Source organism: Oreochromis aureus, linkage group 5 (assembly GCF_013358895.1).
Source record: "Oreochromis aureus strain Israel breed Guangdong linkage group 5, ZZ_aureus, whole genome shotgun sequence".
Classification (NCBI taxonomy): Eukaryota; Metazoa; Chordata; class Actinopteri; order Cichliformes; family Cichlidae; genus Oreochromis; species Oreochromis aureus.
This window is the reverse complement of record NC_052946.1, coordinates 38,808,231-38,833,591: the sequence shown is the minus strand read 5'-3', so window position 1 is coordinate 38,833,591 and position 25,361 is coordinate 38,808,231. Positions and strand designations below refer to the sequence as shown.

At 40.8% G+C, this 25,361-nt stretch overlaps 2 protein-coding genes across 5 annotated transcripts; one reads left to right on the top strand and one right to left on the bottom strand.

Moving 5' to 3' along the window:
- Nucleotides 1-4,280: 4,280 nt before the first annotated feature.
- On the top strand, nucleotides 4,281-20,139 carry LOC116316562 (GTPase IMAP family member 8-like). 2 transcript variants are annotated; one of them, XM_039612568.1, is made up of 6 exons: nucleotides 4,281-4,433; nucleotides 7,937-7,971; nucleotides 11,956-12,009; nucleotides 13,011-13,643; nucleotides 16,811-16,843; nucleotides 16,931-20,139. In XM_039612568.1, the coding sequence occupies exons 2-6, from the start codon at nucleotides 7,953-7,955 to the stop codon at nucleotides 19,684-19,686; spliced, it is 3,495 nt and encodes a 1,164-aa protein (XP_039468502.1). In that variant the 5' UTR covers nucleotides 4,281-4,433; nucleotides 7,937-7,952; the 3' UTR covers nucleotides 19,687-20,139. The 2 variants fall into 2 exon arrangements, with proteins under 2 accessions (XP_039468502.1, XP_039468501.1); XM_039612567.1 differs by lacking the exon at nucleotides 4,281-4,433 and adding an exon at nucleotides 4,444-4,620.
- Nucleotides 9,802-11,949, bottom strand: LOC120440288. 3 transcript variants are annotated; one of them, XM_039612587.1, is made up of 3 exons: nucleotides 11,140-11,949; nucleotides 10,870-11,057; nucleotides 9,802-10,778 (listed from the first exon to the last, which is right to left on the bottom strand). In XM_039612587.1, exons 1-3 carry the CDS (start codon nucleotides 11,480-11,482, stop codon nucleotides 10,698-10,700), a joined length of 612 nt encoding a protein of 203 aa, XP_039468521.1. In that variant the 5' UTR covers nucleotides 11,483-11,949; the 3' UTR covers nucleotides 9,802-10,697. The 3 variants fall into 3 exon arrangements, with proteins under 3 accessions (XP_039468521.1, XP_039468519.1, XP_039468520.1); XM_039612585.1 differs by having other exon boundaries at nucleotides 9,802-11,057; XM_039612586.1 differs by having other exon boundaries at nucleotides 9,802-11,301; nucleotides 11,382-11,949.
- Nucleotides 20,140-25,361: the final 5,222 nt, after the last annotated feature.

Here is a 25,361-nt window from a genome sequence, read left to right as displayed (position 1 = left end):
CCCACTGATAAAAAGTGTTCATTAAAGCAATTCAAAATTTCAGTTTTATCATTAATTGAGACTGAATCTTTTACAACAAATTTAGGAAAGGTTTGAGTCATTTTATTGACAGAAAGGGACTTGATTACTTTCCAAAATTTCTGTGGATCGTTGAGATTCTCAGTGGTAACAGACAAAAAGTATTCGGTTTGGCCTTTTTAATAAGAGAAGTGCATTTATTTCTAAGCTGTTTGAAAGCAGACCAATCAGTGGAAGTATCTGTTTGCCTCGCCTTGTCCCATTCTCTATTACGCTTGCGTATGTTATCTCATGATGTCTCTGCGAGAACCAGGGATTTTCTCGACCTTTAATTCTAACTTTCCGTGGGGGCATGTTTATTAACAATTTCCATAAAGCTTTCCTTAAAATATGCCCAGGCTAACTCTACATCTGGTAATAATCCGATTTTTTCCCAATTAACTACTGACAAATCATGATGAAAAGCCTGTTCATTGAATTGTTTAAGATTCCTTTACACACTATCTTGTGACTTACATTTTGGAATTTTAGCATTTCTACAAACAGCAACAACACAGTGATCACTTAGGTCATTACAGAAGACACCAAGCAAAGAGAATTTATGAGGTACATTTGTTAGAACCAAATCAATTAATGTGGACTTTTCAGGGCATTTAAGATTTGGCCTGGTAGGAAGATAGACTAGCTGGGTAAGATTAATTGAATCGCAAAATTCTTTAAATTCACCAGAAGTTGCATTTAGCCAGTCCCAATTCAAATCTCCAGCCATTAGTAGTTCAGTGTAATTTAATTTAGCCAAAAGGTGCTTTAGTGAAGATAATGCCTCTTTTGAAGCAGATGGGGGCCTGTAACACCCAACAATGGTTATCGAAAGAGTATTAGCAATATCTACATTCAAAGCCAAAAACTCCATTTGTTTACATATCGATTGGGACAGAACAATCGAGGCATTAAATCTTGATTTGACATAAATAGCTACACCGCCTCCTTTTTTTGGCCTATCAGTACGATATACATTGTACCCATATATATTAATGTCTTCATTAGTAATAGATTTAGTTAACCAAGTTTCAGAGATTATAACAACATCTGCATCTGTAGATTTAACCCAAATTTTGACCATGTCCATCTTCGGTAGTAGGCTGCGCACTTTAAGATGAATATAGTTGACACCAGACATTATTTTAAAATCAGAAGGAGTCTGGGAATATTGCAGTTCAGGGCCAGGATTTGGTTGCACATTTCCTGACAAAAATAAAAGCAAGACAATCAACAACCTCTGTTTCACCTTTGATTTGGGTTCAGAACTTTGATATGTTGAACCCGAGCTGAAGCCTCCATTAAATGGGCAAATGAAATAAGTATGCAAGACCAGAGTAGACTGAAGTTTAGGGAAGTCTCTGGGCAAAACAGGCATGAAACTAATGTCATGATCCAACTGAGCTGGTAACTGCTCTATTTTTTGCAACATTATAGAGCATGTGCCTTTTTCAAAATTCTCTTGCAGATAAAGATCATTTTCAGAGGTTCCCCTGCTATGTGTCCATATGCAATTGCTTATCCGAGGGTCCAAAAAGGCCAAAAGGAATATAAGAATAGCAAATACTGCCATCATCCACAATTTTCGTACTTAACAAAAGTAAACAGTACAGACCTGTGGGTGAAGCAAACCAGTTAGCTCCAGGAAAATGGCACAGGGCCAGACCTAAGCAAGTTAACTCCAAAAGGATAGCGCTTGGCCAGGCCTGAGCCGGTTAACTCCTGGAGGACAGTGCAGGGCCAAATCTTGGCCAGTTTGCTCCTGTGGAAAGATGCTAGACCGGGCCTAAGCCAATTAGCTCCTGAAGGACGGTGCAGGGTCAGGCCTAAGCCAGATAACTCATGGGAGATGGTACAAGACCTAAGCCAGTTAGCTCCACAAGGATAATGCGAGGCCAGTCCTAAGCCTGTTAGCTCCACAAGGATGGCACAGGGCCAGGCCTAAGCCACTTAGCTCCTGGAGGATGGTGTAGAGCCGGGTCTAGGCCAGTTAACTCCAGGAGGATGGTGCAGGGCCAGACCTTAGCCTGTTAGCTCCACAAGGATGACACAGGGCCAGACCTTAGCCAGTTAGCTCCTGGAAGATGGTGTAGAGCCGGGTCTAGGCCAGTTAACTCCAGGAGAACGGTACAGGGCCAGGCTAGGCCTGTTAGCTCCAGGAAGATGCATCCATCAAATTCCAAGGCATCTACCAACCACACATTTTCCAACAATCCATGCAATATTAACTGTCAGGTTAAGAGATCGTTAAAAATAATTAAGAAATACGTTAAAAATGCAAGAAAAATATACTGAAAAATACGAAAAAAATCTTTTAAGAAAAACTAATTACAAACAACTAATTACAGACAGACACGTAACGAACAAAGAGCATGCTGCCATCTTGGATTCATCAGTATCTAAATACAATATAGCATGTCCTGACTGCGGGGTTTTGGAAACAAATTAAAACGTAGAGCTCTGTTATCACTTCCAACATAAATGAAGACAGAAAACTAAACAGCAGTGACGTTTGTAGGGTTACTGAAGTTTGGCTAGCTGGTATATAATGATGTGCTACGTGACCGCTAGCGACACAGCTATGTTAGCATAATATAAACAAGCTAACTTTTTTTCCACTCGATAAAAGTTAGCGGGAGTGTTCTCGGTGGTCAGGAACAAATGTAATCGCATGGCAGGATGCTGTAAAAGGACCAAACTTCAGCCAGGAGAACAAATGAGATAATCCATCCACAGTACGAGGTTAGTCATTCATATACTGCTGCATGGGCTGTGCTGTAGTTACATCGTAAGGTTTTAAAAACTGAGCTTTAATAAATGATTAGCGGTAATAAAAGCCGAGGGAGGTCAACAGTGATCACTGACTGTTTTAGGAGCTTTCTGAGATTAAATAGAAGAAAATACAAAACATTAAACATGTTAACAACACAAAAGCCATATTAAACGCAGACTACTTTAGGCCCGGAAGTAGGATTCGTCACGTCATCAGTGAACAACCGGATTGGCAGGAAAAAAAACAACGGAGAGCACGTCAGGGATGACGAGAAAGTGACAGGAGAAAATCCGTCCCGGTCAACCACCCAAACATCAATAACGGGAACCTTATACAGCGCTTCCCTATACCCGTCGAACTCCCGCAGGCACAAAGAAATTACGGAGGCTATTACTTATCACCTGACCAAAGACATATCAACACTGTGCAAAACGAAGGATTTAGGAAAATGATCAACACCCTAGACAAACGCTACACAGTGCCGTCCCGCAACTATTTTTCTATTGTTGCACTACCTGCTCTATACACGCAGTGTCGAAACAACGGTGGAGACGGAATTTCAAGCAGTACAACATTTTATGGCAACCACAAAATGTGAGGCATTTATTGTTTTTATGTTTATTTCTTGTTTTTATGTTCAGTTTCAACTGTTACGAAGTTGATGTGCAGTTAATAAGTGCAATAAATATTTATATTGGAAAAGAAAATCGTGAGAGAATCGTGATCTCAATTCTAAGCAAAAAAATCGTGATTCTCATTTTATGCAAAATCGTGCAGCCCTAGTGGTGCATGTGTTTTTGACTTTTGCTGCCATGATGCCAAGTCTATTAGAAATAAGATTTTCAATCTCAATGAGATTTTTACCTGAATAAATAAAGGAATAGTAAAAATAATAATAACATAAAAAATCTTTCCCAAGGCATATAAAATTAAACACGTCTTATTTTCTTATATTTACCTGCTGTGTAGCTCCTTTCTCTCCCTGTTTAGGATTTCTGTGACTGCAGTAAAAATTTCCTCCAGCTATCACTTATTCCAGCTGACCTGGACTAAAGTAAAAATTAATCCTAAATCAAAGGATATTACTGAATGCTGATTATACAGAACATAAATATACTTTTTTTTAATAGTTAATATAGATTACAATCTTGAGCTTATATAGTGTTTCGCTTGCTTCAACAACAACTCAGCAGTAAGAATAAATATCACACTGCAGAAAGTTTTTATTCTGCAGTGTGATATTCAGAGTTCAGCTGAGAGTTTAACATACTGTTGTTAAAACATATAAATGTATCAGCAGCTTATGGGTGAAACAGAAAATGCAGTTACAATGAACATTTACATGATCTGGGCAACTGATGTCGCTGGTTTTCATAAATATGATGATCCATCGCAATGAATTATGGGACAGCATTTTCTCATCCCTTTTCATAAAGGATGTCCCCTTGTATCCTACACTACAGGAAGCAATAAAGGGAGCATTGAAGCTCCTTTCCTCAGTGTTTGGAGAATTGGAACAGCTCCTACTGTGGCCACCACGCAGGTACTTCCGCGTCACGTCTCTCAGTAGGAACCTTCCTAAGGAAATTGGAACGCATCCCCGGTCAGTTGAATACTTTCACTTTCATTAGTGTTGGTGGCGCAGTAATAAATTCCACTTTCAAATCAAATCAAGCTGAACGTTTTAAAACAAAAAAGAAATATATAGATGCTATATCGATTGAGTTTAATAATAATTGATTACTGGCCGCACAGGAGGACAAATTTGTCTCATGACCGAAGAGTCTCGGGTGAGTTTGTGTTCAAGTCATTTTTGCTGATAAAACGGTGCATGTGCTGCAAACAGCTTTGTTAAACTAAGAGACAGAAACAGGCTTCTCTTTCTCACTGAACTCCTGATTTTAAGACGTCTTTATGACTTCAGGTTTAGTTTGAGTTCAGATAAATGCGGATTTGACACGGAAATGGCGTAGAGGTGTAGTTTTATCCACTCGGACACGTCCGCGTATATTTGACTGACATATATTTGTTTCCAAGATTACTACTGCACCACAGTGGAAAGTGCACATAACTCAACTATAGCAAAGTGATCAAAAGTCAGTCACTGTGTTCCCTCTAAGCTGTGCGCGTGAGCAATCGCGCACTGCTGACACGGTCTCCCCACACAGAAAATCTGCACTGCGCCCCCCCAAAATTCAGCCTGAATTGGAATAAAAGTAAATACATGTATTTATTTTATTTCGCTGATTTTCAGTGCGCGGAGACTGTGTCAGCAGTGCACGATTGCTCACGTGCTCAGCTTAGAGGGAACAGTTCCTATTTAGCACACCCAAAATGCGTGTCCACTTTAGTGCTAATATTTCCATTTAATTTATTTAATATTCTTATTTGTTATTTTCAGGAACTGCTAGAACTTCTAATTTTACAAAAAAATATTAAAGTGGAACAACCCTGCAGCTGCAGCTGTTGATTTCAGGGCAGATGCACGTCAGTTGCTGGGCTGGACTTCTGCCCACTACTGAGATTCAATCAGGGAGGCGAATTGAGTACACTGTATCTTCATTGCCCCTGAACTTTACCCGTATATGCAGGGATTTCATATTTGTCATTATGGCATCTCTGGAGCTTGCACACTTACATGCTGCTTACAAGGATGGGCAAGTGTGCAAGTCTCCTGTAAGTCTCATTTTCATTCTTCCTTTGGGATAGTTGCTTGCTCTCTAACTTTGTTGCCATCTCTTCTATGGGCTCAAATTGTGGTCATAAATATTTTGTACTTGTAAAAAAGATTTGTATGTGTAAAAAAGATTTGTGTGTGGACTTAGCCAAAAAATACATGTGAAACTCTGCACTCAAGTTTCAAGTTACAAGTATGAATTTTGACCCTATTTTTTCTTCCTTTCATCTGATTGGTTAATGTCATGGCAATCACAAATTTAACTATCCAATCAGAGAACAGATGGGTTTGGCTGTCGGAGGGGCATTTTTTTGAACTGCAGGTCCTTGAAGGGTAATACAGTTTGAAGCTTGAGGATCTCTATGTAAATATCCGATAGAGGTTAGGTCCCCTAACTTTCAGTAGCTGTTGAAAGTACAGTTGTGGTATGTCAGTGGTTATAAATACCATTATTACTTTAGGATTAGTTTAACACAAAGTCAGGGCTGACCCGGGACCATTGCTGTGAGTCACAGTGCGCAGCATAAAAGTCCTTTCACATCGGACACAGGATATGCTGCTAATGCTAACTAAAAGCAAAGGATCCAGAATTTGTTGCGCTGGCTGCTGGGCTCTGTGGGTTTTTGCAGCAGCTCTACCTGTACTAGATGCACCTGCTCCTTGTTGTTTCTGTCTCTGACTTTATGTCCTCTACAAGAGTTTCTGGGTTTTTTTTTTGCTGGTTCTTCAAATGTTCAATAAAAACATGTATCGCTCATTCATAACGAAGAAAGCTATCCCCACTAATGAAGACTGTCATTTCCACTACACTGCCCCCCGCCCTCCCGAGGTCTGCAGCGCTGTTGAAAAGGCTCTGGAGGTTCCTGTATTAAGCACATAAACCTGTGATACAAAAAGCACCAAACTGAGACCACCACAGACTGTTTTCCTTCCTGGTGATGAAGGAAAACGGTGGGCTGGCATGTAAAAGGGCATTTATTCCCTTCAAGGACCTGAAGCTCCATAAAGCACCCCTCCAACAGCCAAACCCATCTGTTCTCTGATTGGATAGTTAAATTTGTGATTGACATGACATTGGCCAATCAGATGAAAGGAAGAAAAATAGGGTCAAAATTCGTACTTGTAACTTGAAAGTTGAGTGCAGAGTTTCATACGTATTTTTTGGCTAAGTCCACATACAAATCTTTTTTTTACACACACACACACACACACACACACACACACACACAAATTCTTTTCACACACACACACATCCTGATTTACAAATACAAAACTGATTTACAAGTACAAAATATTTATGACCACAATTTGAGCCCATACTCTTCACCTTATGTTTTTTCTGGTGAATTCAGAGAGTTACAGATACAGTAGTGTGAAAAAGTGTTTCCTCCAGATTTCCCATTTTTTGTACATTTTTCACATGTAAATGTTTCAGATCAAAAAAAAAAAAAAAATTAAATATCAGACAAAATTAACAAAAGTAAACACAGAATGCAGTTTCTAAATGAAGGTGTTTATTATTAAGGGGAAGAAAATGCAAATCTACATGATGCTGTGTGGAAAAAGTGATCGCCCCCTGAACCTGATCATTTGTTGGGCCACCCTTAGCAGCAACAACTGCAATCAAGTATCTGTGATAACTCATTGACAGTCTGTCTGATTTAGGTCAGGACTTTGACTAGGCCACTCTAGTGTTCAGAGAAACTGAAAATACGCAGGTGATACACTACAGTTAATTTATGTTTTAACATTCATTAATGGTAATAGTAAATTTATTTATACAGCATATTTCATTATACATGAACTCAGTGTGCCTAATACAGGCGATTAAAAACGGGAGGGAGTGAAAGGGAGTGAAAACAGCAAAATAAAACTTAAAAAAAAAAATTGAGTGTAGGCCTATGTGAACAAAAATCTTTAGAGTCTGGTTTTGAATGTCAACACAGATGGAACTGATCTTGGGTCAGCAGGCAACATTTTCCAAAGAACAGGACGCACACGGATGGCTGATAATTTGACAGTAAATAATGTTTAGTGTGCTTCTACACATTGCACAGGTCAGCTGCTACAGTCACTTTGCATACAGCTGTATTGCACTACTCTTGTGTGAAAACTGAACTTCAACCAATGTAGCTGCAGAACGTTTTCAATGAGCAGTCTGTGAAACATTTCATTTGGTTTGTCAGCTGACACTGAACTTGACTAACTACATCTGTGTGCACATACAGTACTATATGTGTGTGTGTGTGTGTGTGTGTGTGTGCATACTATATCTGTGTATGTGTGTTTTAAATTCTGTGAAAATGGTGAAAAGTCGGAGGACATAGCTTCATAGGTTGTCCAGATCACAGAACACTGAAAGTTCCCTTTTGTTGTTTTAAAACTTGCTAATTATGTTATTAATAATTCTTTTTTAAAAATGTTTTTAGGGGTGAAGGTCACATAATGGCAACTACAGGATCTGGTAAGTCCAGTCATTCTTTAAATCCTTGTAACAAAGCATTATTTAAAAAAATAAATCAGACTGAAGGTGGATACATAAGCTCACAGAACATCTGATAGTGTGCACATATAAACACAGGTTTTAGAAGGTTGGTCTAAAAGATTTATTTCTAACAGCTGGTTTGGTGGATGATTGGGGTTAGGTGGATCAGTGAATGGATGATTTCTTTTCTGTACATCAAATAATTACAATTAAAAATCAGACCAAACAGCACTACTAAAAGCTGTGCAAAGCATAAAATTAGTATAACAACAACTTGCATCACTAATGCATCCATCATCTTGGTATTTCCATTTCTTTAAAGTTAACACAGTACCAGCATCTAGTACATTTGACTAAATATCTCTTTCGACTGAGCGGTAATCAAATAATTAGAAGGTTAAGCAGAGTCTTCTAAAATTGTAGGGTTCTGTTTGTTCTCACTCTGATGGTAAGGAGGTAAAAAGCCTGCCAAAAACAAAAATATATTCATGAAACTTGTCATACCACGCCTCTAGGTAACCTACTGCTTGTACTTGATTGTAGATCTAGAACTTTGCGATCAACCACAGTGGTAGCAATATGCTAGTGTCCAAAGCTGAACCTCTGAAGGCGGTTTTTGCCAGCTGATTGGGGAAAACACGTTTTCATAGTAACAGGGGTTGTCAGGGAGTAACAGATGGATGTGACTGGGACTTTAACAGTAATTTTCGTAGGGACTGCCATCAACCTTCAGGAATCACTCACGAGTGCTCGGTTGCATCAGAAACGTCAGAATCTCAGGTTAAACCTCACAAAACTATTTCAAAAACCACCAAACAGCTAAAACAGAAAATGAGAGCTGGAAAACAGATTCCACGCAAAGATGTTAACACAAAGTGCGGATTGTTTACCCGACTGCACGTAGACATGCCATCGAGGCTAAAAGCCGACATCTCACAGATTCTGAAGCTGCAGGTTTCGTTGCGCCAATCAAAAGTCACTGAACCAACAGTAAAAAGAAGATCCGAAACAAAAAAATCGTCCGGCAAGCAGATTCCCAGTCCAAAACATTGCAAAACCCCAGCTGCGCCTCCAGCAGTGGCATCACAACAGTCCCCCAAACAATGTTCAGGCGGCCTACCTCGGGTCTAGTGACCACAGTAACACAGATCTGGCGGCAGCCACGGGTTCGGTGGCTGCGGCATGGCAGCTCCGCGGCCCGCCATGGGTCCGGTGGCAACGTTGTTGCAGCTCAGGGGGCCTGCCACAGGTCTAGCGGCGGCGGCAGCGTTGCAGCTCTGGTGAGCCACAGTGTAGAATGGCACATGATCGCTGATGTGCTGGTCGTAGGGCTGCTCGATTATGGCAAAAATTATAATCATGATTATTTTCACTGAAATTGAGATCTTGATTATTTGACGATATTCATTTAACAATAACAATGTATTGAATAATGGCTTTAAAGATGTCAAAAAATAATATAAAATAGTGTGCAAATACTGATTACAGTGGAAATGTTTGCAATATAAAAAATAAATGAAAAATGTAAACATCTATGTTTAGTGAACTGCACAATATTTGATCCACGTCTGACTCCGCGAACCCAAAATGTTTCCACACCACTGAAGTCGTTTTACCTCTCTTTTCAACCAACGGCATTCTTTCTTCAGCAGCCATTATCCGCTCCTCTCCAAATAACTTCTGCTTAGAGGTGCGCTCGATTTTCCACACGGAGCAGCGCGAGAGTAAAGCACGAGGGATCGTTGAAATGATCGTTGAAAGCCCAGATCGTAATGATTTAAAATTCAATTAATTGAGCAGCCCTAGCTGGTCGTGCAGGACGTGGGCGTGGAGGGCGCGCTGGACATGGAGGGCACGCTGGACGTGGACGACGTGGAGGTCCCTCCGGCACACTGACCTCTAGCTCTGGCTGAGCGGGTCCCTCTGGCACACCGACCTCCAGCTTTGGCGGAGCCGGTCCCTCCCGCTCGCTGAGCTCCTCTGCCGGGAGTGCGGGCTCCTCCCGCTCGCTGAGCTCCGCCACTGGTGGAGCGGGCCCCTCCAACAGCGCTGTTGCTACAGATGGTCGAGCCGAAGGTGATGAAGGTGATACGGCAGCTGCAGGCGGTGGATGTAGTGGCAGAGTAGCGGATGTGGATGGTGGAACAGGTGACAACTGAAGCACCCCCTCTGACCTTCCAGCGGGGACTGATGTGGGACAAGCAGGTGTATCGGCCTCTGGCTGAGGGTGCAAATGAGTGGCTGACTGGACTAAGGACTGAGCTACAGGTAGTGGGGCAGCAGACTGAGTTACATGCTGGGCTGAAAAAAAACTGGGCTCTCTAGCAATGGACTCCCTAGCTGATCAGCATCCACAAAAACAATTTTTAGATTTACACTTTCATAGTCCAATGACTCAGGGTTAACAGCCTCTAAAATGAAGGCTTCATCCTCAGATGGGAAGCAAGGAAAACGGTTTTCAATACTCTCTACACTAATTAACCCAGACCCAGAATTACTTGTCAGTTCATGTTCATCTTCTGGCCAATCAGAATTTTTAAGCTTATTCCCCATTGTGGGCCTTGTTTTACCATTCACCGACTGGGCGCGGTCCTGGGGTTCAGATAAAACTGTCTCTACTTTTTGTTTTCCAGCAAAAACTTTTTCACCTCCAACAGATTCTGTTTTACTCACTGCGGCTCCTTGTGCGGCTAGCCCAGAGTCAACTAGTTCTTCAAAAGCCAGTGGAGTAAGTGGAAAGGTGGTATGACGACGGTGCAGGCGCTGTCTCTTCCGTGGAGGCGGAGCTGTGTTAAAGGAAACTGTCCCGTCCTGTTCATCTGCGTTTAGATTCTTAATGACAGGATCTAGTGAAACAATTGAGTCAGGTTTACTCACAGCGGTGATGAACACTGTTGGACCATCGCCGGCTGGCCCGGCTGAAGCCGCTGGAGTGGGTTGAGGTGTGATGGGGTGATGATGGTGAGGACGACATCTCTTCCGTAATGGAGGATCAAATAGTTGTGCAGCAAGCATCGACGGAAAAGTCGGTCGCCGATGCGTGAAAAACCAGGCAGCTAGAGCTTCTACAAGGCCAGTTTGTTTGTTAATGTCAAAAAAGTTTGCGGGGAATGTAGTGGATGAAAGAAAATTGTCAAAAAACACAACCTGTATGTGTCTCTTGTGAGGATCTACCGTCCAGATTATGTTCCGGCAGTAACCCCAGAGCTGTGCGAGCGTCTCCTCGTCTGAGGTAACACTTGAGTCCGCTGGGTCCATTATGGCTGGATCGTTCTGTGTGTGGGGAAGGAGGACCCAAGATGCAGGACTCTGCGATGCAAACAGTCCGTTTATTTACATTGAAGTAAATAGTACACAATAAATTCCCCGTGCGTCTCCAACTCCCATACCATGTCTCCTTCTCAGTGCCCGTGTCTCCACTCCCGTGAAACTTGTGCTCGCTGCTTTCCCGTTCCCACACTCCTGCTGGAAAATCCACAGAAGCAGCCATAACACACAACTACAAGGCGACAGACTGGCACTCACTGATTTTGCTGGAAACACTGACGGGTAGTCACTCAACGATCCAGCGTCGAGGAGCTCTCAGCCACACTGCTTTGTAGCTCCTCCGACGAGGCTTGATCAGCGCCAGGTGTGTGTGAGGATCCTTGGGTGTGACCGGTCAGCTGGCAGGGCCACACCCACCAGGCCTGAAAGTGTCTGTCACGATTGCACCCACACACACACACACCTGCCAATAAACAAACATGGAACACAGGAACAGCAGCAGTGCAGAACACACTCAGACCCAGATCCCTGACAGGAAAAGGGTTTTAGTGATCAAATCAGGAGCAATGAGAAAATATTTCAGCTTCTGCTTTGGTGCTACTCCACCACACAACAGTATTAATCCCCCATAGTTGGTCTTTAAATCATAATTTAAAAATCAGTGCTAAAAATGTGTCTTTGTCCTTGTGCTCACAGATGATATGAAACCACTGACACGCAGTTCCAGCTATGAGTTACTGCCACCTTCCAGTAAGTCTGTGTAAAATGTATATCTATGTGTGATGGAGGTGTACCATGTAATGTTTTTATCGATGGTATTAAAACAACTGTGTAGTGAAATGAATGCATTTATTGCAAGATTTATTGATTTTAATTCCCTGACTTAAGGGGAGAAATAACTTTTCAATTAATATCTAACATGTAAGTTTTTGTAATGATGCATGTTTAATGTATCCATGGCATTTACACTATAGTTATAACTTCCCAGTCAGTTTGATATGCCTGTTATGCGCACTGGTTTCCTTCTGCAGGCTGTGAAGAATAGCAAAGAAACATTTGCCAGCATCAACTTATATATTGCCCAGTTGTATATCTGGTAATACTTGAACACAGAGGCATTCTTTGCACTGATGTAAACAATTTGTCGCCAGCATGAACACATAGACCCCCAGTGGTCACAGGTCACACGTATCTCACATACTCTCTGAAACTGTACTCACATTGTGCATTAACCTCTCCCTAAACACTGATACCAAATCCACACGTGGACACTGTTTCTAAATTGAAATTTATACGTGAATGTAGGCATATGTGTAACTCGTGTGTCTGTAGAGTGTCTAGTTTTGGGGGTGCATGTAGGCATGTAGCTTGGTGTGCGTTACATGTGCATGCGAGTCGGGGTGCAGGTCTCTGTATCTGTTCTTCTGTGTTTGTATATGTGCTTCTACCTAAATGACTGTGTGTGATAATGTATCTGTTATTTGATGTGTATTTTTATAGATGTGTGTGGAAGAAAATTATCCCTGTTGTGGAATGATCTGCTCTTGCATGTTAGGCAGGCTTTTTGTCTTTCTGAGTTTACAACTCTTCTCTTTGTTTATTTATGCTATTTGTATATGTACAAAACTTTTTGAACCCTGGTTTTATGTTAAGGTGCTTTATAGATAAATTAATTAATTAATTAATTAATTTCCTGTTCTGATTCTCTTCAGTTAATTGTCTGGAAATAAGTGATTTACTTTTCTTTCCAGTGTCCGAGCTGAGGGTGGTTCTGCTGGGGAACAAATGGTCAGAGATGAGAGCAGTGGGGAACATGATACTGAGACAGGAGAAGTTCTGTACTGAAAAAGCAGCAGACTGCTGTGTGGAAATCAGTACACCCTTCAAGGAAAAACAAATAGTTGTCATTAACACCCCAGACCTGTTGCTTCCCAATATTTATGATGTCAAACTGAAGAAGCATGTAGAAACCTGTGTGAGGGTCTCTGCTCCTGGACCTCACGTGTTCCTGTTGGTTCTACAGCCTGAAGACTTCACTGAGGAGCAAAAACAGAGGCTCTGCAAAGTCCTTGAAGAATTCGGTGATCAATCATTTGATCATTCATTGATTCTGAAATCAACTCCCAGAGAGAAGAGCTCAGCTTTCATGAAAGAAGATCAACCCTTAAAGGACTTTACCAGAAAATGCAAATACAGACATTTGAAGCTGAAGAAACTTGAACGTGCAGAGCTGCTAACACGCTTGGTTCAAATTGCAAAAGAGAACAATGGACACATGGTCTGTGATGTATTTGAGGATGCAGCAACAGGTCTGACTTCTGATCAGGAAAACCTCAAACAAGAAAAAACATCAACCTTTCCACTTGGTCCAACAAAGAAAATTGGTAAGTTATTGTTTATGTCATGTAGGGCTGCACGATTAATCGTTAGAAAATCGCGATCTCAATTCATACTTATGTGCGATCTCATTTCCAAATGACAACGATTTAAAAAAAAAAAAAAAAAAACTGACGACGATTGTACCGCATTTTGATCCGGGACGTAATCTGCATGAAAACAAGCGCTCACTCTTCCTGCTCAACAAATGACAAGGGCGGAGCCTTATACCACGTGATACAGAAGCCAGCTGGGGGCTAAAATTGGCAGGGAAAAAACAACGGAGAGCACGTGAGAGATGACGAGAAAGTGACAGGAGAAAATCCGTTCCGGTCAACCACCCAAACATCAATAACGGGAACCTTATACAGCGCTTCCCTATACACGTCGAACTCCCGCAGGCACAAAGAAATTACGGAGGCTATCACTTATCTCCTGGCTAAAGATATGGCTCCCATCAACACTGTGGAAAACGAGGGATTTAGGAAAACGATCAACACCCTAGACGCTACACAGTGCCATCCCGTAACTATTTTTCTATTGTTGCACTACCTGCTCTATACACGCAGTGTCCAGCAACAGTGGAGACGAAATTTCAAGCAGTACAACATTTTGCGGCAACCACAAAATGTGAGACATTTGTTGTTTTTATGTTTATTTATTGTTTTTATGTTCAGTTTCAACTGTTACGAAGGTGATGTGCAGTTAATAAGTGCAAATATTTATATTAGAAAAGAAAATCGTGATCTCAATTTTGAGCAAAAAAATCGTGATTCTCATTTTATGCAAAATCGTGCAGCCCTAATGTCATGATCCCTGGGTCTAGGACCCAGTATTTTAAGTTTTGTCTCTTGTCAGTATTCCCTGGGGTTTCTGTTTATTTATGTTTCCCAGGTTTGGTTTTCCTGGTTTCAGTTTATATTTCCTTGTATTTTTGGCTCCCTTATCTTCCCATGTCTACCCTAGTCTTGTCTCTATGTTTATTTACTTCTATATATCAGGACTAGAGATGGACCGATCCGATATTACGTATCGGTATTGGTCTGATACTGACATAAATTACTGGATCGGATATCCTAGAGAAATAAAAAATGTAATCCGATCCATTAAATATCAAAAAAGCACCTCACAAAACTTGCGACACGGCGTAACTCGGCTCATAACTGTAGCACGTCGGAGCAGTGTGCTCACGTGATAGAGCGGCTGTGTGTATTTGTAGCCTCGCTACCAATCCGGCATTTCATCTCTGAGGAAGTTATCCCAGGGAGAATTTATTTAATATTACTTTCTACACCAGGATCCTTTTCTACGTAGCTGACGGCTGGTAACTGTGCAGGGGCGGATCTAGCAAAGTTTATCCAGGGGGGCCGATAGGGCATGAACAGGGAAAAGGGGGGCACAAAGACATACTTTTCTTTCTTATTCTCATTTAAAATATCTAGCTTTTAATAAATAATTATCCGAATCTTACACCCAAAGTTTTAATCTGATGTAAAATGTATAGAAGTCCATTACTGTATATAGTAACTGTTAAGTGTCTGCCATGCAGACCGTGGGGATGTGAGGAATGAGGACCCAAAATGCAGGACTTGACGATGAAGGCAGTGCGTTTATTTACAGTGGTGTAAATCCAAACAACAATAAATCCCCCATGCGATCCCGACTCCCGTTCCGTGTCTTCTCCCTTATCCCGTGCTCTGTCTCCATTCCCTGTGTACTGTCCATGTGCTGCCTCCTGGTCGCCACAATTCCTCGTGGGGAAACATACAAAAGGCAGCCGTGAGTACAAAACCTAACGGCAGACTTGCACTAACCTTGCACATAAATCTGAGACTGACGGGAAGTCACTCAACGATCCAGTGTCGAGGAGCTCTCAGCCACACTGTTTTGAAGCTCCTCTGACAAGGATTGATCGGCGCCAGGTGTGTGTGGAGATTCCTGGGTGTGACCGGTCAGCTGGCAGGGCCACACCCACCAGGCCTGAAAGTGCCTGCCATGACCACACCCTCACACACGCACACACCCATAAACACCCGGCAGTGCATAAACACGGAAAACAGGACAGTAGCAGTGCAGAAGACACAACCATAGTAATAATAATAATAATGATAATAATAATAATAACTACAATAGTAGACCACACTGCTCACGGACCCCGAGTCCCTGGAACCGGGTCCGTGACATTAAGTCTAATATAACCTAGTAAGCTATACTACATTTTGCTTTGGGAAGGTACGATCTGTGCAGTGTGCACTTCTGTTGAAGAAAGATGTTGAATCTATTTAATTATTCTTGAAAAATAATTTATTACTGTGCATTTTTTTCACACTGCATCAAATTAAAATTGATTATGTCAATTAAGCATCATGAGGTGGAGGGTGGTTCCTTATTTTTTTATTTTTTTGCTGGGAGTTTTAGAACCCTATTAGTTAGGTTGCTTACTCTTTAAAATACCAGAATAGGGAGGATGGAGTAGGTTTAAGTTTATTAGATTGATCAGTGTTGCTGAACTATGAAATATTTTGGGCGCAGTGTATTTTTTGCATACAGGTATAACAGAATAGCTTTAGTGTTTGTTTGTTTTTTTACTTGAGTATTAACTTATACAAAAAGCAGCAAGATATTACAAAAACAGTTTTATTGATTAAAAAACACTATATTGGATTCATATCGGTATCGGCTGATATCCAAATTTATGATATCGGTGTCAGACATAAAAAAGTGGTATTGTGCCATCTCTAATCAAGACTGCATTTTTGTTTCTGTGTTAAGTCAATATATAAGTGATTCTGCCATCTGTTTACTTACATTCTGTCTTACCTTGGTGGTGTTTTGTCCTCTGTGCTTTTGTTAACTCCTTTTGTCTTATCTTTGCTGATTTATTCTCTTCTATTTTTCCTGACTTCCTGGTATTTTCTGTACTTGTATTTATTCAAACAACAAATTTAAGAAACTCTGCACACTTGATTTGATGACAGGTGCATAGGAGAAAAAAAATCTTAGTGAAAGACGTATATTATAACCTCACCGAAATGCCCTGCTTATTAGTATTTGTATTACACAGTTTTGGTCCATGCAACCTTCGTCAGTTGCAGAGAAACTGTAAAATGACTATAAATTACTTTGGAATCATACTTCCTGTACTGTTGAAATAAGGCTGTGTTGTCTTTTACAGAACTCAAAGCTCCCAGTGAATATTCCCAACAGTGTAAGTAAATCACATTTATCTATCTATCTATCTATTGTATAACGTGCTTGCTGGTATCTTAATCTTAGTATTTTTGTTAATTTACAGCACCTGGACTCAAAATTGTGATATTTGGAAAAAGTGAGGACAAAAAGGAAACGCTCTGCAAATTCATCATGCAGAAAAAACACTTTCAGTTCTTTAAATTCAACCCGAACAAGCAATGTGAGGTGGCTCATGGAGAATGGAAAAGAAAACCAGTAAGAGTGGTGAAAACCCCAGACATGTTTAGTATGACTGTGAAAGCAATTATTGAAGAGATGAGAAGCTGTGTGACTCTTTCCCTTCCTGGACCAAACGTTTTGCTGCTGTTAGTGAAACCTTCTGATTTCACTGAAGAGAACAGAACAACTCTGAAGGTCATCCTAAGTTTGTTTGATCAAAATGCCTTTAAACACTCGATGGTCATCAACACACATGACAATCAAACGAGTTTCTGTGTGAATGAACTCCTCAGGGACTGTGGAGGAAGACTCTACAACATGTTTGAGGGAGACCACAAACAGTTAATGGTGAAGATTGAGGACATTGTGAATGAAAATAAAGGAAAATTCCTCACATTCACTGAAGAGACCACACAACTGAAGTCTGAACTCATCAAGCCAGTGCTAAACCTGGTTCTGTGTGGGAGGAGAGGAGCAGGGAAGACTTCAGCAGTCAAGGCCATTTTAGGTCAGACAGAGCTTCATTCAGACTCCAACTCATCAGAGTGTGTTAAACATCAGGGAGAGGCGTGTGGATGTTGGGTTTCCCTGGTGGAGCTGCCTGCCTTGTATGGAAAGCCTCAGGAGGCAGTGATGGAGGAATCACTCAGGTGTATCTCCCTCTGTGATCCCGAGGGTATCCATGCCTTCATCCTGGTCCTACCTGTGGTTCCCCTCACTGATGAAGACAAGGGAGAGTTAGAGACCATCCAGAACACATTCAGCTCTCGAGTCAATGACTTCACCATGATTCTGTTCACTGTAGACTCAGATCCTACAGCTCCAGCTGTTGTTAACTTTCTAAAAGACAACAAGGACATCCAGAAGGTCTGTGAGAGCTGTGGAGGAAGATCTGTTGCTCTCAACATTAATGACAAACAGCAGATCCCACAGCTGGTCCAGGCTGTTGAAAAGGTGAGAGATAAAGGACCCAAATCCTTCACAAAAGACATGTTCATATTAGCTCAGATGGAGAGAGTGGTAGAACAGAAAAACATTAACACAAGACTTAAAGCTGAAATGGATTTAAGAAAAAAAAGGGCCATGTGTGTTGATGATAGAAATCAGAACAGGGAATGTCTCAGGATGGTTCTGATTGGAAAGACTGGCAGTGGAAAGAGCGCAACTGGAAACACCATTCTGGGGAAAGAACGTTTTAAATCTAAGGCCAGCGGGAGGTCTGTGACAAAGTTCTGTGAGAAAGAAGAAGGAGAGGTTGATGGACGTCCTGTTGTTGTGGTCGACACCCCCGGCCTGTTTGACACGAGTCTGTCCAATGATGAAGTTGGACAAGAGCTCGTTAAATGCATCACCATGTTGGCTCCTGGACCTCATGTGATCTTACTGGTGCTATCAATCGGCCGGTTTACAACAGAAGAAAAAGAAACTGTTGAACTGATCAAGAAATACTTTGGAAAAAATTCGCAACATTTCATCATCGTTACATTTACCAGGAAAGATGAACTGAAAGGTCAAACATTTGAGAGTTACATAGAAGAAGATTGTGATGAATTTGTACAAAAGCTGATTCATGATTGTGGAGGCAGATATCATGTCTTTAATAATAATGATGCAAAGAATCGGGCTCAGGTCAGTGAGCTGCTGACAAAGGTTGAGGTAATGGTGCACCGAAATGGAGGCAGCTGCTACACCAGTGAGATGTTCCAAGAGGCTGAGGTGGCAATAAAGAAGGAAGTGGATAGGATCCTAAAAGAGAAGGAAGAGGAGATGAAGAGACAGAAAGAAAAGCTTGAACAAAAACATGAGGAACAAATAAAAGCAATGGAAAAAAGAATGGAAGAACAGAGAGCGAAAACTGAACAGCAAAGAAAACTGATAGAAAAACAACTTAAAAAAATGAAGGATAACATAAAGCATGAACGTGAACAGAGAAAAAGAGAACAGGAAAGACGAGAAGCAGAGGACCGCCAAAGGAAAATACAAGATGAACTTCAACAACAAGAGTTGGAACAAAAGCGTATAGATCTGGAGAAAAAACTAAAGGCAGAATCAAAGGAAAAGGAAATAACTGACCGACAGCTGGAACAAAGCAGAGAGGAGATGAGAAACCAACGAGAGAAGTGGGAAAAGGAAAGGAGTGAGTGGTGGTACAAACGACATCAAGAAAATGAAGAGAAACAAGCAAAACTTAGAAAACTGCAAGAAGAATATGAACAGGAAAGAGAAAAATATGTAAACAAGAGAAAAGAAGAGGATCGAATGAGAAGAGATCAAGAGGAGAGAGACCGGAAAGAACTGGAGGAAAACTATAAGAAAAAACTGCAAGAAATGAAGACGAAATATGAAGAAGAAGCCAGAAAACAGGCTGAAGAGTTCAACGAGTTCAGACAGAAATACACCAAAGACTTTACAGCTCTGGTAGAAAAACACATGGAGGAAATAAAAGAACTGAAACAACAACATGAGAGAGAAATGCAGCAGACAGAAGTGAGACACAGTAAAGAGTACAAACAGTTGGATGAACTCTCCAGTTACAAAGAAAAATCTCTCAAAGAACAAATTAAGGACTTGAAGAACAAGCATGAGGAAGAAATAAAGGCTCTAAAAAAGAATTATGAGAGCAGCTGTATTATACTCTGATCATGAACATGATAGCCCTTCAGTACTTTTTCATAATATTTTTCCAACTTGTTTTCCAATATTTTGGAGATTTATTCAAATGTACAGGACTCCATGTTCTTGACAAGTCTGGCTAAATATTTAGATTATGCACAGTTAATAAGACTAATAAGAATGTACATCTGCAGTATGTGTGACATTGGCATGGTGGAGGATGTTAAGTAAATTCTTTGATGTACAATATTTAATGTGCAGTAAAATTGTCACTCTCTTTCATAATCAATTTTCTCATCATTTGGAGACTGAAATAAAAACAGAATTAAAATGTCCATAAGTTCTTAATGTCATATCAAATGTCACACTAGGAAAATATCTATTGACCTGAATTTTCCATGTATATTTATAAAATTTTATTGTATTTGTCTATTGTATATGTATATATTCTATTTCAAATTAAACTTGCTTCCTTTTTAACCTCCTAGGACCTGGCGTCCACCTATGTGGACATCAAATTTTGGGTTGTCTAGACCAAAATACTAAATCTTGCTCTACAAGGGCCTGATATCCATTTATAAGGACATTATACTGCCACTGTTCTATCGAAATTTCAAACGAATATCATCATATGTGGATCTCATTTTTCTTAGAAACAAAAGTCAGGTAAAAAAAAACAAACAAACAAACAATCTGGTAATTCGTTGTTTTTACATTCATCAGGTCCCAATCCACGTTCTCACTCCTAACTCGTCAAATGTGTGACGCATGGTCAGGATCCCTCTGCGTCACTTATCAACGTGCAGGGTCCTCTTATTGAATACTATAGAGCTCCCTAAACGTTGTTTATTGACGACAAGAGATTGCTGCGGAAGAGCCTGTTGTCCGTATATATTTCCAAAATCACATTGTAGTGACGTATACTCAACACAATAAATTATATGTAAACAACTACCTGAGAAACAGCGGATACATTAAATACAGCTATTACTTTTGTATCGTTTATTGCATTTATAGAGGGAGTGGTGTATGCTGGGTAATGGCACAGCTAGCGACTGGGTGACTTTATTCACCCGCTTCAGATGTTATCAGTCCATACTAGTGATGTGCGATACCACTGATTTCCTTTCCGATCCGATACCAAGTAAAATTCAGGGTGGTATCAACGATACTGATCCGATACCAATACTCTGTAATGTAATGTTTCATTTTATTTCATAATACAATATATAATTGTAATATGCAATTGTAATAATGATATAATAATATAGCTTCATAATTATCACAGGACATCAGACTACTTGTTCCTATCACTTAATAACGCAGAATTATCATATAGAAATAAAAAACTGAAGTTGTGCTATTTGAACATGTTGCCTTCCTGCAGCACTAAAGGACTACGCAAGAGACGTCTGTCTCACCCTAGCAGCACCTGTCCCGCTCGTCCTCTTCAGTTCGCCTCAACATAAGCTCATCATATTCTGTGATATGATTTACTCTGAGGTGTTTGACGTTGTTAGTGGCGTTTCCACAACATCTCACTATCTTGCTACATGTATGCAAACTGCGTCTTGGCTGTTTGTGGAGGTAAAATACGTCCACACATGACTCCGTTTATGCTCAGCCATTGTTGTGAGTGTGCAAGAGTGATGTTCGATTTGTGAATGAATCGTTCAATACTCGAGAATCACTTTACTGACTCGTGAATCATGATTCACAAGCGCAACTGACTCACTGACTCATCCCTGTTGCTGTTAGCAAAAGAATTCCATTAGTAGAAATATATGTAGCTTATAGTTAAAATTGTGGGGGGAAAAACAGCCAGATTCTTAACAAAAACATTCCTGCTCTGAACTGGAAGAAAAACCTCTGAGTAGAAGCTCATAGCATCGCTCAGCTAGCATGCTAACAGCACATTGAGTTGCTCACCCTTCCCTTGCTGTGCTGAATCGTAGCGAATCACTGGGCGTTTATCAATATGCGTACTTGTGCGTACTTGCGTTCTCGTGATACGTCATCAGTCGGAGACCAAGTACTGTTCCAATTGAATGTACGCATCAAGCCGAGAACGCGAAAAGTCCCGGATGTGTTCTCGATCCGCCCGCTTTATCGAGCATGCATCGGTGTGGACTTGGGACAGCTATATATCCCAGAATGCATTTCGTCCAAAACTCAACAGCGGACTCCCGGCACATGGTTTTCACATCTCCCCCGCCCCCGCTCGCGGACTTCTCACTACTCAGGTTAAAGAAACCGCAGCAGCTGTCTATAGTATTGAGTGTCCACTAGAATAGAAATAAAAGTGTTCTAACATCTCACCTGCTTGTTTTTATTAAGGTATGTACACGTATGTACATGTACACTATTTTTATTATTAGAGGTTTCACTAGTGCGGTTAAAAATGATATATAAGTCACTTAGATCACTTCTAAATGTTAATGTTTGGTTTATTTCAGTGTTTTATTTGTTCCTGAGTAAACCGGTTTGGCTGTGATTACAGTTAAGCTTCATAACATGTTACTCACAGTTAAATTAAGAGGGGACGCAGTAAAAACTCCGGACCTGTGACATCATCACGTGCGCTGGTGTTCGACTGTACAAATCACGAGTCCGTGCTCGCGTTCTCGGTAGATGCGTGCTCCCGTGCGTTCTCGGCGAGTACGTACTCACCGCAAACGCGAGTGCGTGCTTTCGCGTGCTTGGGCATTGATAAACGGCCACTCACTCACTCACCCCCTCCCTCCTGGCTCACAGCTTCTTCTTCTTCTTGGTTGGCAACCAATGGTAAGGCGCATTACCACCCCCTGGCTCACAGCTCAGTGGACATTTAGATGAGAAAATTTTGACAGATTTAAGGAAAACACTAATAAAATAAAATAAAAATAAATAAATGTTCCCTTTAGAATTTTTTCCTCTTTTTTGTTCTAAAGAAAATAGTTGTTTTCTTTTACAATCATTCATCTTAGCAGTAGGATTTACATTAAAAGAGAAACAAATTAAGTTTAAGTGAAAATATACATTTTTGCAATCTCTGGTCAACTGACTCAGTGACTCAAATGACTCAAGAAACCCGATTCACTTTGGTGAGTGACTCATTAAAACTCGATTCAGTTAAAAGAATCGAATTTACCATCACTAGTACGCACGGCAGGGGCTGCAACAAATTTATACAGCAGTATTTCGCATATGACTATGAAAGGCGTAAGAGTTCCAATTTAGAGATCCTGTGTTTCTGTTAATGAAAAACTACAAGTTTAACCCAAAGTCGTAAAATATCGATATGTTTATATGAGACTCGATTCTCGGTATCAGAAGAATCTATATTTCAATATCAAACCGCACATCACTAGTCCATACAATGGGTGTTATTAGCAGACATCTGTGCCATAGATATGGGCCATCTCCACCTGCTAGGTCGTTCAGAAGGTTGTTATCATCCATCCAGATGGAGGATCACTGACAGGAGCGTGGAAGACTCCAGAATCCACTCTGCTGGAATCCGGTGGATACAGCAGTGTTTACAGGTGTTGCGGCTCCTCCAACCAAAGGCCGCGGCAGGCTAAACATGAGGACACAGATGACGCGCAACACTAAAACCCATAAAATACACTTCTGTAACATTTGCTCCTTTTATTTCACATGCAACTGTCCAATATACAAATCAGCACATGGGATTAACTATTAAACAAATGCACAGACTGCACAAACAAATAACTGCAACTCACCACCAATTACCAATTGGCACCAATTAGTATGCCAAATAACAGCTTGGCCTATGGCATCAATTAGTGCACAAATATACAAAAAACATCAAGTTACAGTCAAAATCTATCAAAGTCATTCAAGCTGCAGTCAACAGAAAGTTTTGCCTCATGCTCACCCTACCTTTCTGATCATCAACATCAGGTGTGGTGAACAGGTGAGTGCAACCACATTTATCATCTAACACACCCATGAGACACGCCGCACACCCGTGCACCAATACAGTGAGTCCATTTAAACCAACCCACTTACTCAAAAAAGAGCAACTCATATGGCTCCTACAACATGTAAGGCCATTTAAACGGACAGCATTTATAGAATGACTATTAAAAGTCAGCGAGTGTCAATAATGTTAATGTGGTTATATTAGTAATACACCGAGTGCTAATATAACAGCTTTAAGATGCATTTGTAGATATTATTACGTGTTTTACCGTCTTTATGGTGCTAGCTTAAAGTTACGGTGTAATATATATTGTAGTATATTGTTATAAAAGCTGAAACGATGTTAGGACAGAAATATTAGCTTCTGTTATGACTGATGAAGTTACTAGTTACAGTTTTTCTCCATTGGTTTGGTTCATTTCTTGAAACAAAAATTACATTCTCAAAACTCTAAGATCATTTGGCAAAACACTCTTACAATTTAGCACAACACTATAGCTCACCTGCAAAAGCTCATCTCTTCCAAAACTGTTCACTCAGGCCTCAATCTAAATCCCTTTCTCATTTAAACAGTCAGTGTCTCCAAAATGGCAAAGATCCTTCTCAATATTTTGGCACAGATCAGACATTCTCATCATTCTTGGTGCTTTTGTCAAAATAAACCTGGATGGTTGATCACAACAACATGGTCCACCTGCAAAAGCTCATATCTCTCCTAAAACAGTTCACTCATGTGTCAAAACTACATTTCTTGCTAATCTGAATAGTCAGTGCCCCCAAAATGCATAGTCCCTTTGGCATTGTGTGAGTACTGCCATACACAATGTTTAGATGTTTTGTCACTATGTCAGAGGACCAACAATATACAACAGAAAAGAGTAGCCTCCAAGGTTTGACATCACAGATTGCACTCACACTACCAAGGAAATTATAACCATTTTTTTATTCACACGCAAAGAAAGCTTCATACATATGTAAAAAGAAAATGTACATTACAGTAGTAAATTGTATGAACACAAAATCAAAAAACAAGGACTTAATCAGTGGTCGCTGTACTCATTCTCCCGCTCTTGTCCACTGTCTTCACCCTCCTGATTATTTACACGCTGTTGTCCGTCTGGCCACAGATTCTCGTCCACATCACAGCGGATACTTTCTCTTGCGATGCAACGAGGGAAGAAACGGCGTGCATGCCGCAACCATCCCCTGCATTGATCTCCTGTAATGTCGTCACACCCACTCTCTCATTTTCAGGGATAAAATCGGTATAAAGGCGATCCAAGAAGATGAGGAGCTTGTGTGTGTTGTATGGGCCAAGACTGGGGATGTGAGTGGCCACACCATTTTCAGAAATGGCAGCACACATAGTTATATCGCCCCCTCGCAGACCTGGGACATCCACTGTGGCCCGGTGGCCAACAATATTATGGCCACGTCTTCGGCCCTTGGCCAGGTTGAAGCCAGCTTGATCCACGAACACCAGGATGTGAGGGGTCTCATGTCCTTCCAATGCCATTATTCTCTAAAACAGAGTAAAGAACATAAAATCAGTCATACAGAAGAGTCATATACTACAGTTAGACAATTACATATTCTCCCCCACAGGTTCAATATACTACAGGCCACTACTCCAGTGGTTCTAAACTAGTGATAGGCCTATGAGGAAGTACTGCAGGGGTATATGATAGAAAGGGGAGCGGGAAATACTGATGACTCACTGAGATGTTACAGTAAAACCTACAGTATTAGATAGACTTGGTTGGGAGACAACAAAA

What these genes read in the sequence shown, in the direction of transcription:
- LOC116316562 (XM_039612568.1), top strand. An exon ending in TGAGTTACTGCCACCTTCCA is followed by an intron (nt 12,010 to 13,010) that starts GTAAGTCTGTGT and finishes TTTTCTTTCCAG; the next exon opens with TGTCCGAGCTGAGGGTGGTT. An exon ending in TGGTCCAACAAAGAAAATTG is followed by an intron (nt 13,644 to 16,810) that starts GTAAGTTATTGT and finishes TGTCTTTTACAG; the next exon opens with AACTCAAAGCTCCCAGTGAA.
- LOC120440288 (XM_039612585.1), bottom strand. Translation starts at nt 11,482, where the DNA reads ATGGCTGCTTCTGTGGATTTTCCAGCAGGAGTGTGGGAACGGGAAAGC. An exon ending in CTCACAAGAGACACATACAG is followed by an intron (nt 11,058 to 11,139) that starts GTTGTGTTTTTT and finishes CTGGCCTTGTAG; the next exon opens with AAGCTCTAGCTGCCTGGTTT.